At 41.0% G+C, this 15,514-nt stretch overlaps 1 protein-coding gene across 9 annotated transcripts in view; it reads right to left on the reverse strand.

Moving 5' to 3' along the window:
• The window catches only part of ELAVL4 (ELAV like RNA binding protein 4), a 65,117-nt gene extending 50,221 nt beyond the window's left edge, over positions 1-14,896 (reverse strand). The window contains exon 1 of one of the 9 annotated variants that reach the window (XM_083867447.1): positions 14,688-14,896. In XM_083867447.1, the coding sequence (XP_083723573.1) occupies positions 14,688-14,735 (48 nt within the window). In that variant the 5' untranslated portion in view covers positions 14,736-14,896. Of the gene's footprint in view, positions 1-10,128; positions 10,143-10,207; positions 10,797-11,424; positions 11,736-12,234; positions 12,332-14,017; positions 14,159-14,252; positions 14,371-14,687 lie in introns of those variants that run through there. The other 8 variants (XM_083867445.1, XM_083867448.1, XM_083867452.1 and 5 more) reach the window with 8 other exon arrangements.
• Between the last annotated feature and the right edge of the window lie 618 nt (positions 14,897-15,514).

A 15,514-nucleotide genomic window follows, 5' to 3' on the forward strand; every position in this document is an offset into this window, starting at 1 on the left:
GGGCACAGAAGTTTCCTTCTGTCCCTGGATTGGGGCTGTCCTTTTCCTTAAGGCAAACTGACCTTTGGAATGCCAGCCATTTGTCCCCTACTTTATTTAGAATGGTTTCACCAGAATTTATGATTATTTCTATCACTAAATGCAATTCATACACGAATAGACGGGAAAACACAGCCTTGATTTCACAGCATTCAAGCACCACTCTGGAACAACGTGGTTTTGGAGAAAGCCACCACCAAAAACGCTGGCAGAGGAAAACGGATGTATCCTATTAGATGGGTTACACAACCAGCTCGGGTTAAAACCCCTTATAAACCACTTGTATCCCACAGACCACGGACTGTAACAGAGGCTGGTGGCAGGGAGGTGTCCTAGTTCTGTCCTGGGACACGGCCATCAATGGCTCCTGCCCACCCGTGTCCCCGGGGGTCACCTGCCGCCTCTGCTCAAAGGTCTGCACTATTTTTGAACTGAAATAAAGACAACACGGTCAGGCTTTCAGTTCTGAAGGAACATCTATTTCTTGTTCAATCACACTTCTACTTCTGCCAAATTCATACCAGGCAACCCTGTGCCTAAAATTTTACAAGGGCTTTATTTTAGTAATTTCCATCATTCCAGACTGCTTCTTATTCCCTCCTGTCTTTTTACTGAGGCTACTACTCATTCTCTCAAGATGCATATGAAGGCTAAAGGAGTCCAAAAAAAACAAATCTTAGCAAAAAGAGATCTTTCTTTGATCGACACTCCAAGCCAAAGGATGAAACCATCCTCTTTCTCCATGGGCCAGATTATTAGATACCACAAAGGCAGGAGGTCTCCCAGTGACTGCACTGTCCCTCTTGAAAAGAGACTGACTAAAAGAAACTATATTTGAAACCTGCATTAACAGGGTGATAAAAAAACCCCAGATATACCACAAAAAAAATTAAGTACATAAGGAAAACTCTGAAAGACTGAAGAGGGTCTCTCAAAAGCCTACATATTACACAATAAGAGCTTGGTAGAGATCAACAATTAAGATAGATTCTCAGCCTAAAGGATGTGCAGTCCAAAAATACACTGAAATGAAAGCAAAGGAAATTGAGAGTCTTTTTATATTTCTGGTTACTTTCTGAATTTTATTTTTAGCTCTATTTTGTTTCCTAATCACTACTTACTTGTTTGGTTTACTGACTCTGTTACTGAGTTATATATTGCTAATCTGTAACTGAATTCTATTACTGACTTGAGAATATGTATGTAGCACTGTGTACTGACGCACAGATTCCCACGGGGACGTACATGTTCATGTAAGAAGCAGACAGCTGCAAGTCTTCAGCTGCTGTAGACCTGTCACAATTCCACTTTATGCCTTTTTTTCCCCCTTTAAGAAAATAATCTAGAATCATTTGCAACCCCGGAGTTTAGACAGTGAAACCTGTGTTATGAGCCATACTGAAACCTAAAAACATCTACTTACCAGAAGGCAAAGCAAAGCAAGGACAGTGTAGGCTCTCCGTGAAGCCTTAGGAACATCCAACCCCCCACTGCTGTTATTTCTACTGAAGTTCTAGAAACAAAAAGCTACAATTTTTAGACGCCCTTAAGCGATTTAATATTCATTAAAGTTCACTGCAATAAGATTTCAGCTCCTAAGCCATAAGCTCTTCTGAAAATGCTGCCCATATATTTTTCATGCAAAGAGAAGCTTGTATTAGGCAGGAATGGATGGCTTAGCAAAACACACGCCCCAACCAAGATGTTTTAAGGCTCTGTCCTCAACAGGACCTTAATGAAGACACACTGCTAAATGCAATTAGGAAACACTAATCAACATGTGTACATCTCAACTGCTGGCAACAGCATCTCTATGGATACTGCAGCTTGCAGGTCTAAGCAAGACAGACCCTAAAATAGAAACCGTGATGTTCAGCTAAGTCTTATCTCCACCATTAGAAATGTTTGCCTGCTGCAAGCTATCAGTATTTCTCTTAAAATGTAACCAGATTAGTAATAAAAAAATACATTTACATGTTTTCCACAATTCACCTATTAGTCTGCAGCTCTGTACCACACTAACATTGCTTATGGAAATAACCATCTCATAAAATATAAGCATTCTTACTTCTGTAACACACCTATGGTAGACAAAGTTACAGTGAATTACTGAAAATAATCACTATCTTAAAGACAGTGAGCAGATAATAGAAATTGTAAACTTGAGAAGCTTCTGGGCACAAAATAATCAGAAATCGCCTTTGAGTAAGCAGAGGCAGCTGTTTACTCTGATGGTCTCACAAAATAACTACCTACAAAATGGCTTAAGTGAATGTAAGTTTTAAAGTACTGCATGGGATAAATATCTCAGTCATGCTTAAATTCAAACAATCTATGCTAAGCTCAAAGACACATTATTATAGATTGCAAATATATTACTTATTGATTAAGGACAAAATATCAAGTACATATCTATCACAGGTCAGGCTAACAGATCCTATTGTTTTATCCTAGACAAACTATTAATCTCTGTACTACGGAAGCATGCCATGGGCCAAATCAAACACCTTCCTTAATAAATGTAAATTAACAACCATACCCTGAATAGCAAGAAATTAAAAGTGTACCAAAGCTCCTCTTAAACAGGTGAGCAGACCTCATGCATAACAATCCTCTGGTTAAAGCAGTTCTGCTCAAGCACCCAACAGGAGTCCTGCCAAGCTCAGTCCCTGCTCAGGTGCCTGGGGACAGGGGGAACCCAGACCACCCCACAGCTGTCCTGACTCCAAGCCCCACAAATGACATTTCACTCAGATGTCAAAAGGCAACTGGAAATACAACAGCCACTATTAGAGATCAGGAAGGAGGAATACCCTAAGAGCCTCAACACACATGAACTAATGCTTAAAAAAGTCAAACCAACCAAGTTACTGTCCTCTGTTGGCTATACTCTCTCCATACAAGGCACAGCAGCTACTTTAGATCTGGATCCACTTCCATCCATTTCACCTCAAACAAGTTGGTGACAAAACTGACACTGCCATTATTAAAACTACTGCATCACCCTGGCCATGGAGGCACCCAGCCCAAGTGTCCTGGTCCAGCCTAGTGCTGAAATGCTGGAGGAGATCATGGCTCCTCCAGCAGCCGCATCAGCTACATATGGCTGCAAAGCTCCTTGATCACCACAAATAATGTTCACTTTTACACTTAGCAAAGACTAACGATGGAAATTAAACTCAATTTCTATCTGAGCATTTACATTTGCGAGCACTTCTTTCAGTAGTTGGGTGATGACAAGCACAGACAATAAAAAAAGGATTCTAAAAATACACTACTCTTTTTCCCTGGATTAGTGTGTCTACAGTTAAATATAAACTGTGCTCTATAAATTATCAAACACAATGTCAAATTCTGAAGTGCTCTCCGGAATCTCTCACAGAGCACACGAAATACAGAATGATAATTTTGTCCTGGCCCAGTTAGTCTAAAGAACAATATGCTACTGTGCTGGATCACAGAGTTAAGCTCCTATCAACGGTCACACTAAAAATGGCCACGGCCACCACAGTAGCTGCACACTGAATTTTTCAGGACCCTCCACATCAAGCAAAGAGTTTAATTCCCTGAACAGCTGCTCTCACAGGAAGGGAATCGACAGCAACATTGTCACAGTATAGCTGGCACAGGCATATTAGGAAGAATTTCCAGCATTCATGCTTTTTGCTAAAAATCAACTTCCCCCTACTCATCTACTGCCAGTAACTTCATTTGGAACAAAGACATATTAGAACTATTTTTATTTAAGAAGCATTTATTTACATACATTATTACTTCTACGGAGTCGTGACTGTGCCTTCTGCTTTACAGAAATAACATCTTTGCCCACAAGATATTCTGCATGTAGTAAAGCAAAAAGTCACTGACCACCATTCAAAGATCAAGAAGGACCAACAGAAGATTAATACGAGTATTGCAATTAACAGTCACATTTACAAACCCTTTAAAGCAGGCAGAAAAGCCAAATACCCCAAATACCTCTGATCCCCAAAGCAGAATGTGTTAATGCTCCACCACAGTGTAGTGACTTAAATATGGGTTATTTCATGCCGTTGAGTCATGAATTTCACATTATCTAACATTAAACTGCTGCTGACTATGGGCGTCTACATATCAGCTGAAAGGGACTGAAAAAAGGCCTGGCCTCCCCTCCACATTAGCATTCAACTTATTTAAAAGGTTAGTTAGTATTTTGCCCATGTAGTTTTTTATGACACTCCCTAACCAGAACTACTAGAACCAGGTCGACTTCTACATACACCAAGCACTTAACAGACACCAAGAGTCTTAATTAATCCATGTATTAAACAAAAATCTCCAATGTCAAACCTTCCAATGAAGCTCAGTCAAGCAATAATAATTCTCAAACTCACAAATATCAGTTTTGCTGTTAAGAGCAGTAGGGAAACATTGACTCCTGGCAACTGTCCTCACCAGCAGAAGCAGAGTCAGGATCTGAAATTCCATGTCCTTGCTGGGCAATTAGATGTAACATTACAAGAGGAGGCAGTTCTACCTCCAATTACAAATTGTGAGTAAACTGCTGTCTCTGCTAGTTTTCCAGAACGCAACCATGAGAGATTCTTAAAAGGAAGAAAACCAAGAAGGATGTGCATGCATTCTTCATCCCTCGTGTCCCTACTATGGCTTTTCAACATCACTCAGCCTGGGAGAAAATACTTGGAAGTGCTCAGGAAACCACTCGGCCTCTCCAAAGTGGGGTGCATGCAAACACAGGCCAACAGGTAGGACCGGGGCACAGTTACCTGCTCCAGCAGCAACCTTTTGGGGCCTCTACATGGAGATCAGGTGGGACCTTCTCACCAACCGTCCCCTCTGGAAGCGAAAACCCAGGGAAGCGGTTTGGGTTTCGTTCCGCGGCTCGGTGAGCTCGGCCGGGCGCGCGGCGGAGCGGCTGGATCGGAAGGACTGGCGCTACCAGAGAGGCTCCAGTGGCATTGCTGCCCTCTGCCAACACCAACATCACTTACGTGGGCACAGGCGCGTTACGTGCGGAACCTTCTCGAAGCACTGCGAGCGAGAGCCACCTCCCAATAGTCACTGGCGTCTGCTTTGAAACAAACACACATTATCGCGCCGCCTTCACCTCCAAGGGTTCCGAAGGCTCCGAAGCCACCAAGTGTCACCGCCCTGACTCCAAAAAATGCTGGCGCACATCCCCACACTGGGAAAACTACCAGCCACAATGTATACGGAATTTTATAGCAATTAGAGAAGTTTAATTTTAAAAGAATAAAATAAATGAATGCTTATTTTTCCCCCAGAATTCAAGGACAAATAATTTCCCATCACAACAGCATTGCTGACGCAATCGCGCGTGCCTTAGCAACGAAGGCGTACTACAGCATTTTATATACATCATGCCTCTAAATATTGTCAAAGCCAGGTTTGCATCTTGCTGTGCCACTACATCTCATTTCCAGAGAGGACGCACAAAGGTTTAGCTACCCTTTGTTTTAATTAATTATTTTCTCCTTAATATTCTGTCTTTTCTTCCCATTTAATTAACAATTCCTAACTGGTTCTCAGCATTTCCTGACTTGTAGAGATTTTCTTAGCCATTGAGGTGAAAGCCCTCATGTAAGACTCTGGCAAGGGTAGAACAATAGGTAAGTCGGGCTCTTCGCTGCCTCTCTACTTTTTGGGGCTCTGAAGATGCAATAATGCATCAGGAGCTCCATTAGGGATCACAGATTTTCACTACAGAAAATAAAGCCCAACCTAACATTGCTGAGCTAATTCTTAATGAATTCACACAAGCAATGTAAATGCTACAAATAAGACAATGTTAGGCAGTTTTAAGAATTAACTGCATTCTTATTATAATCTCATCTGAGAGTATTTAATTTCTAACACTGATGTTCCAACACTATTGCACACTCTGAATATTTAAATGAGTAAACAACAAACAAAAGGTCTCATCTTCAGTGCCCCAAGCTATCATCCAAAACTAGTTATAATTAAAGGTGCGAACAACAGAGTAACAAACCTGCAAAGTCAAGGTTCTGAGAAATTAATGGGCATCACACCACTGCACCAGTTCAAATTTATCACTCATTATCTCCCCGACTAGCACAGTGCTGTTTCACATATTAGTGCCTCCTTCTTTCCTCCAAGCCTTTCCTGCCTTTTCTAGATGGCTAATTTTATACAATTACTGCCTCTGACACATTGAGACCTTCTCTCCCCCCTTTCTTCTTCTTGCTGTAAAGCTAGTGACCTACAAAAGCCCCCTGCACCTAAAATATTCCAGTATTTAAAAAAGACTGATCATTTGAGTGAAAAAGCAAGCACACAGTTTGTAAGTAGCTATTTCTCCAACATCTTCCCTTTACATTATCTCAAATGGTTAAACGTACCAAAGGCTAAGACAAAGTACAGGCACCCTTTAAACATATTTTATTAGGATTAAATCTATTGTACTTGTTGAATCACAACAGTGCCCTCCTCTTCACAAAGTTCCTTAGAAAAATTAAAAATGTGCCTTCTTTTAAAGTTGCTCCAAGTCCCACACTGCTAGTAACTGGACATTTACAGAAACAATTGGGAAGTGTTACAATGCACAAATGCCCTTTCCCTCCTCATCCAAATCTCAGTGTTTTCCTTAACATCCATTCAAATGGGAAAGGAAAATACACATGCACAAACAGACACGCAAAAATACACGTGTACCCATCTCTTCCTCCACCCCACACAGAGAGGAAAAGAGCAAGAGAAGGAGAGGAGTGCAAGGGGGAGGGGTGACTTTCCATCACAGATTAGCAAATTTTGCAAAATCTGGCCCACTCCTTACAGAGGTATCATGCTTTTTAACATCACCTCAGTTGCAAGAAAACTGTTTGTTCCCACTTCTCCCCCAAAACCCCAATGACATTGAAAAAATACTGCATTGCAGTATTTGCCAGTGCATCGGAGTGTATCCAGTTAGCTGTCCCACAGACAAACAAATGTACATTTTAATGTGTCCAGGCATGTAAATGAGGTGTCCAGAGGACACAGATTGCCAAAACGGACAAGTGGATTTGTCAAGTTATCTGCATCTCTCTCCCTCTCACCATAATATTCTCTGCCACTGTCCATTTCTTGCCCGGGCTGTTTGCTGAAATTATTTTCAAACTCCAAGTTCCCAAAGAAGACACCAAATTCCCCTGACAGAATATGGGACACAATCATACCTTATTTCTTTTGAAAAACCTCAGGGTGTAAAGTGGCTCTAGGTTATGTACCAACAGTATGACAATTACTCACAGAAAATAACCTGCATTTATTTAGTACACTCCCAGCATACCAAGTAGGAAGGTTGAAAAAAAAAAAATAATTCCCTGCTACTTAGAAGATACTATTAAAAAAAAATCCATTAAATATATGTAAGAATAATGCAACTAGAATTTCTTTCAAAAGAGTCACAATATTTAACAGGACCAAATAAAGATGAAGAAGACTATTTCAAACCCATTCAAATGGGATTTTTAAGTATACCCCTTCCAGCTCATTTTAACCATCCTTTGTCACAACAGCTCAGGCTCACTTTGAGAGAGCTCAAAAAGGTAAAATTAATAAAGAGGAAGAAGGCAAAGGAGGCAACCAAGCCAGTCACCAGTGGAGAGGCTTCCCGGTATCTAACATGGAAATTTGATTAGCAGAGTACATGGGGACAGGATTTTAAACTGATGGCTGGTATTCACATTGCATCAATATCCAATTGTAAGATTTCCTCCTTTCTGACTAGCACACCAAGACAACAGTTTTTAAAAAAAGAAAAATGTCACATCTAAGGACAACTACATTTTCTCTACCTTTTTGTCTCAACAGAAAGAGGTTTTACATTTTCATCTTTTAGTATTACTAGCAATCTTAATTCTATTTCACTAACTTAATAGTTATTTTTCTATAGGAAGATTTACAATGCAACCTTTTACATGCAGAAAGAAAATGTCACTATGTACATGCAGGCTGTATTCATTAATATCATCTTAAAACAAAGAAAAGAGGAAGATCGGGGCAGGAACACGTGCACCATAAAACAAGGATTACATTATTTTTAAATCTTAGTAGAAACACGAAATTGAACAGAAAATGAAAATGTAACTACTAGCTGATGACTCTTAAAACAAACAATGCAGCTGTGTATAATAAAAGGCACCCTTATTTATTGTCATGACTAAGTTAACAGATTTAGAACACAGTATCTCTGTTTTGGACAGAAGAAAAATTATTTTACTCTCACGTACAACTACAATGCATGTCAGAATGCATCTCTGCACATGCACAGACTGTAAAATACGGAATTTTACACACGCACACACCCCCTCAAGATTTTTCTCCCCCTCTACATTGTAAAGCAGTGCAGTTTTCAGAGGGCCATTCAATCACTTTTTCACAGCAAGGACTGCAGCAGAAGCAAGACTTAAAACAAAGCAAATTAAAAGAGATTTAATTTTTTTATTCCTATTTCAACTGAGCACTACCATTCCTGCCTTGAATTTGCATTCCAAGTAACCCTGCACCAGAGAAAGGAATAAAGTAAAAATATCTGCAAATCCAAAGACAGAAAGAAAGGCGTGTTCTATATGCTTGCTTTGCTTCTTATGCCTCCTGATGTGTGATAGATGAGCATCTTCTGGGCAACCACATTTTTATATCTTTTACGCTACCGTCTATCACTTACCAGTCTACTATGCTTTTTTAACACTTCTAGCACCAGCAGCTATTTCCCAATATTGTTTGCCACTACAATGAAGAGACCATCACAATTAGAAAAATATTCAGCCGTGGTTTAAAAAGTAGAGTTGCCACAAGGAACCCAACACTGGAAGTGGATATTGCTCCAGCAGACATAGAATAGACTGTGGCTAAAGGTGGGGCCGGAGACGAAGATAAGAATAATTTCAGCATTTTTGTAAATTCCGCTCAGCGCCTAAACCCTAAAATATGGTGAACTTCCCTGAACTGATTCTTCTGCCATATAATCATCTGATTTCGCAAAAATACCAATATCACTTAACACAAAATCACTGCTTAGGGTAAATTCATTCTACCTACTGTTCTCATAGGGACATTTGCTGGAAAATTCTAAGAAATGATTTGCAGAAGCTATCAGCTGTGGGAGTTCACTATTATACCTCTGTCAACTTCATTCAATATAATTTACATTTTTTTTTTTATACTGCCTCACAGGATTCCTTGCAATTTTTTGCACGTACAATTTCACAGCAGGGAGGGGGAAAGAAAAAAAAAAAAATAACCCTCTTTTGCAAAGGAGAAAGAACAGATGCTTAAAACCAGATTTCTAGAAATCACTGTAAGCCTGAGCCAGAAATGTAATTAACACCTATTTATAAAGAATAATTAAAGTTGTGACTGCCACAAAGAACAGCAGAGATAATCGAGGTAGCCCCTGCTTTTTTTTTTTTTTTTTTTTAGATTTTTTTTTTTTTACACTGTTTGCAGTATTCCCACATGATTGCCACCTGCTCCCCCACTCAGCTTCCCCTATGCTCGTTTCCCCGGCAACCTTTCATTGGCTTTTCCTCCCAGCTATCGCTTTCAGTTCGGCTGCTCAGTCTAATCTTATTTGTTTTACACCCATCAAAACAAGCAGCTAGACAAAGACAATCCTGTAAGAATGGGAAAAGACCGTCGCTTTGTTTCCCCGGTTATAATAAATATCCGCGGCAAAAGTCTGCAAAAACGTTAAAGGAGGGGGAAGGGGGGGTCCCCGGCGCCCCCATCCCGGGGCTGGCAGCAGGGCCGGGCATTGTGCGGGCGGCCCCAGCCCCCACCCGGGTCGCCCCGCTCGGCGCAGCCCCGGTGCCCGCAGTTGTGTGTCTGATCATGCCATTTTGCACAATCTGTAAGGAAAAGCACAAAAGAAGGGGGACGAGATGAGCACACGTTCCGGGCTCCCTCCGCCAGGAGAATACGGGCTAAAAATAGAAATACTATTTTTCACATAAATGGCTTTGACTTCTCCCCGGCATTTTAAAAAAGCACAAAACAACGCGGCTCCCCTCCCTTCCCCCCCCAACCCCAAACCCCAGCCCCCACCCCGACACAAAAAACACACACCCTTGCTTCCATCCATCCATCCATCCATCCATCCATCCATCCATCCTCGACAGCACCGGCTCCATGGGAAACGCGATACCTGGATTTTTTAGAGGCGATTATTAGGTTTGTATTTAAGGCTGGTGTAAATAGGAAGGGAGATGAAAAGGCATCATCGGCCGCCCGCTCCGGCAGGCACACGCGGTACCATGACACCGTGACTGTCAGCACAGACCATCCGCGCTCTACTGAAACGCGGCGTTCAATGGAAACGCTCTGGAGTGCCATCGCAGCTACAGACGGTAAATGGATGTACAGATACATATGCACACACATACACACAAGGCAGACATATCCCCCAACCGAAAGAAAAAAAAAATTAAAAAAAAATAAAAATAAACAAGGCTCTCTAATTTTATTTTATGACTCACGATCCGCCGCCCTGAACAAAAGAAATTCGCGAGGCGCAGGAGAAACGAGACAAAACCCCACGAGCAGGCTCGCCCCGTTCACTTACCATTTTCAAGCCATTCCACTCCATCTGTGATCACAAAGATGGACCCTTACAGCCCCTCACAGAGTCAAAAGCAAAAAGAGCGTTATGTAAAAGCTGACATTCCTTCTTACAGCGCTGCTGCCCAACGATGCAACAAAATCGACATATACTAGGCACTGCAACACATACAAGCCTCCTCCTCTTTTTATGAGGTCACGACAGGAAACTCTTTGAAATACAATATGCAGCATTTACTGAAGCTCATATAAATCACCCTCTTTTAAAATTACCATACCTATTGCGCAGTCCACCAAAAAGAAAATTACCAATCTCGAGGCTTTTTTTTTTTTAAACACTTCCCCCCCCCTCCAACCCCCCCCCCCCAAGGATTTTGCTCTGCATTTGTATCTCCAAAATGTCAATGTGGAAATTAACTCTCCCCCACCCTTAAAAAAAAAAAAAAAAAAGCCTCTTTTTCCTTTTGCATTTTAGTTAGCCACATACCAGCCTTGCATTAGAAATGAGCTTTTCTCTTTATTCTGAGAGAAATCGCAATTACCTTAAAATGACAAAGTACATCCTTTATTAAAGGATACGCAGACATTAAATATGAAAGAGAGAGAGCGAGAGAGAGGGGGAAAGAGGAAGGGAGGGGGGGAAAGGGAGAGATCATGTACAAACAGATCAGTAGCAGAAAACTAAATTCATGGGAAAACACAGACTGAGAATGATGCAGATTCGGGGAAAATCTGTATGTTAGCTTCTATATCTACCTCTATATAAACCCGCTACGATCAGATTTTAAATCTACTAATACCTACCATAACCATTCTTAATGGCAAATATTGGGTGTCTTGAAAGGCTTCAACTCTTCTAACGGTTTTGCTAAGGTTTCAGGGAATTATTTTATTATTATTATTTCCTCTCTCTCTCTTTTCTTTTCTTTTTTTTTTTTTGGAAGATCCACAAAAGCGCACACTGCTAGACGTTTGTGCAGCGATAAATTACTATCGATAATAATAATAATAATAGCGGCAGCGATAATAATAATAATAAATAATAATAATAATAGCTAAGTATATTATCTCGTTGTCTCAGTGTGGTGCTGCGGCGGGAGGGCGGCGGCGCCGGCGGCGGGCGGAGCGCGGAGCGGCGCGGGGCGGGACGCGCGGAGCGGAGCGCGCGGAGCGGCGCGGGCCCTGCTGCGACTGGCGGCCGCCGTCGCCCCTTTACCGCCATTTATGGGACCATCTGTCAGCGCCGCCGAGCGCTGATTGGCCGAGCGCGCCGCGCGCGCGGGGGGCGGGCGGGAGGGAGGAGGGGGGGGAGGGTGTGTGTGGTGCGTGTGGGGAGGGGGGGGGGAGGCGTTGCGACATCAGGTGCTATTGAAATTAGCCGCTGCCAGATTGACAATGTTAATGATGCGGTGACCTCTACAACAACAGAGACCAGATTTCTGAACTGCTGCTTGTGTCTAGTAATTAAGGCCCGGCTGAAGAAACAACACGCAGCCCTGTATTTTTTTTTTTTTTTTAATTTTTTTTTTTTTTTTTTTTCGGTTCCCCCAGTTCCCACCCCTGGGCCCGGCGGTGCCGTACCTCGGCCATGCTCCAGTGCCTACATCTCCTTACCTCCTGCGCGCTCCCAGGTCCGGCGTATTTTAACCACCTTATCTTTTTCGACAGTTGCTTTCCGGAGAAATGCATATTTAATGATGTGCCTCTAGGCTTAAAGGCACAACAAAAGCACTTTGACGTGCATTTAAAGCTGCATTTATTTTCAGGTACTATTGATTTTAATAATCAACCCATCTCTCCTTCCTTCCGCCCGGTGAGGTTTTTAAAAATACGTGTTTTTAAAGGAGTGGATTTGATGCTGCTGCCACTTGACAATGTCTAAGGCACAGCAGACACCTCTTTATCGGGTGCTCCCCCCGAACGACAGTAGTATTTCAGAATTATTTTGCCACCTCGTTTCATTATTCTTCAGCTCGACAGGAAATAAAACGACAGCGAACTCCGGGTATTTAAAAGAATTTTCTTTTCCAGCCTTAGAGAAACGTGCTTAACTTAACAATGCACACTCATTAATCCTCCACTCGCTGCCACTGACAAACTAACAAAACTTCACTTCCAAACAGCAATATTTTACCCCCTTCCAACCACGGCAAGTTTTTAAAGAATTCTCACAAGTTCAGAAGCATTCATTTCTTTCTCTTACTCGAGAGGTATTTTCCTAAAGCATGTTTTGTCCAAAAGTAACAAGGCATGGCACTCTGTAATTACAGCAAACCTTGAATTTACATTTATCTCAACTAAAGCAACCGAGTATTACTCTATTAAAACACATAGGATCGTTTAGCTTTACCATCCACAGATTCATTTCAACAACTATTTTTTTTTAATCAGTAGCATTACAAGCATTTTTAAATGTAAGAGCTGAAAACTGAGAAAGCTAGGATGGGCCACATTATAAGCTCACTTAGCTCTTTCCTAGAGAAAGAAAACCTGACTACAAACCACCAAAACCATTTTCAAACCGTGTAAATCAAATCACCATTGTTCTACAAGTTCCATTTTTAAAAAAGTATAAATATTCCCTCCACACTGCTAAGCTGGGGACTGACATTCAGTACATTTTAAATTTCTTTAAACCATAGACACGCTCAAACACACACAGAGACTAAACACACCAATAAAACATCTGAAATGTAGTAAAGCTCATAAAATCTAGCCATACACAAACCAAGCAAGGAGAAAAATCACATTTAAAAAACACCATGCAATCTATTTGTGGGACGAGCAGTGAATTCAATTAAAATATCAACAATATGAAAGGCTGCAGAAGATTTCTCCCACCACGCATCTTTCTGAGCACATTTGTAGCTTAGAAAACTAGCATAGATTAAACTAGCCCGTAAGACACATTTCCTAACTCAAATTTAGGTGACCTATTAGGCTGAACACACAGACATCAAAATGCTACAACAGCCAGTATATTACCATAGATTCTTGTGCAACCATACCTCAAAAAATAAATTTAGATTTGTAATGCAAATTTTTTACTTAAGGTCTCTTCAGGGGTTAATAACATTGGAGAAGGCATTCAGAAAATATTTTTAAGTCAACTTCAGCTTACTTTGTTACTATAAATTCATTCTGCATATCAAGATTCAGCCATTTTTCTGAAACAATAATCGTACGCTGCACCTCTAAAAAATTAGCTAATCTTATCCGTCTATAAATCCAGGTACTCTGCACACCGACCACTTTCCCAAAAAGCACCCCACACACACAGCCCTTCCGAGAAACACTAAAACAAACGCTCAAACATCCTCAGAGGCCTCTCTGGAAAGACAAAGGCAGAATCCTATTGTTGAAAAAGTCAACCTTATTCTCGTGCTTCCAATAGTACCATTTATCTTTCAGGGAAAGGGACTGACCACCGCATCACGGTGGTGACATTTGTAAAGCATCAGATTCTCTATACAGTCTCTCCAGCATCAGCCAGCAAGCCCCTGAGCAAAGCATATTTTTAGTGCAATCTTCCATCCCCACAAAAAGAAACTTGTCTTAAACAGCTAATCCAATATCAAAATGAAATCACAGGGTTGTTTCCCAGCCCCCCCCCCTCCCTTTCCTCTCCTTACCATAAATGAGCAGTTTCTTGACTCATTAATGACAGTTTCCCTTAAAAGAAGTGATCTCATATCACTGAGCCCCTCTCCACCACGCATACATCCCAAAGGTTGCGGGTATCTTAGCATCAGTAGCCGCTAGCAAGCTCTCTCATACAGAGCCCAGATGGACTATACCAGAAGCCAATTCAGCGTTAATAACTACCTACTCTGTGCAGTTTAGAAGCCTTACGTGGCATAATGTCCTAGGCAACAGCAGCCGATTGAAACCGCAAATAAAAGACAACCCAATTCTCCAAAAGCATCAAAAGGAAAAAAATGATAAATTGAAGAATGATTTTTTTGGAAAAAAATCTCTTACTTGCATAAGATTAAACTGAATCCTTCACCAACATATGAAAAAGGAGAAAAAACAGATGCTGCCCAGAAAAAGTGACAAAATATTACCTCATTATTTAACAAAGCAGCATTAAGCGTCCTGCTGATTTCAAACATCTTGCCACAGATTTTGGTTAAGAGAAACAGAAAGAATCCTTTGCAAGCCCTCTGTCTGCAAAGGGTTCTTCAATTTTCTTGCGCACAACAGAATAGTCAATATGTTATTTCCCTAGAGTTCGCACATTAAAACATCTAGTCAGTGAGCTGAATTTTCCCCCTTATCACACTGTAGACTCCTGTTATATGTACTGCTCTCTTTGCAAGATTAGCCTGCCCCAAACATGGCTGTTGTTTAAACTATTCTTTAAAGTAACAGTTCACTCCATAACCACCAGGTGGGCAGTGTACACAGATCCAAGTAACCATCTTAAAGATTTTTCTTGGAATAGCTGCTGGTTGTGATATACAACGTAAATCCCCCCTACACTTATCAAGCAGGAGAAAAAAAATTGTCACTGTTTTATGCCCTTTCCTCCCCAGCAGTGAGCCCACAAACAAAACCCTAAAATCACTTAGCTTTTAACAGTTTTTTTTTTTTAAAGGGACCTTAAAATTTATACAGGAGCTTTTCATTGAGCAAAAGTGGTAAAATCCAATCAATTTTGAGAACAAAGTGTAATTAAAAGGGAAAACACACCCAACTAACTGGTTTGTAGTACAGAAAAACAAAAAACAGTATTACATTTACATTTCATGGAAAGACAAAAAAAGCATGTAAATAATTCTGCCAGAAAATATGAACTATACCTTCAAGCAAATTGAAGACAACTTGATAAGATACTGCTATGACTTACAGTGGCTTAAATTCATTTATGAAACCACTGTTGCACGCATCA

Source organism: Zosterops lateralis, assembly GCF_965231275.1.
Source record: "Zosterops lateralis genome assembly, chromosome: 9".
Lineage (NCBI taxonomy): Eukaryota > Metazoa > Chordata > Aves > Passeriformes > Zosteropidae > Zosterops > Zosterops lateralis.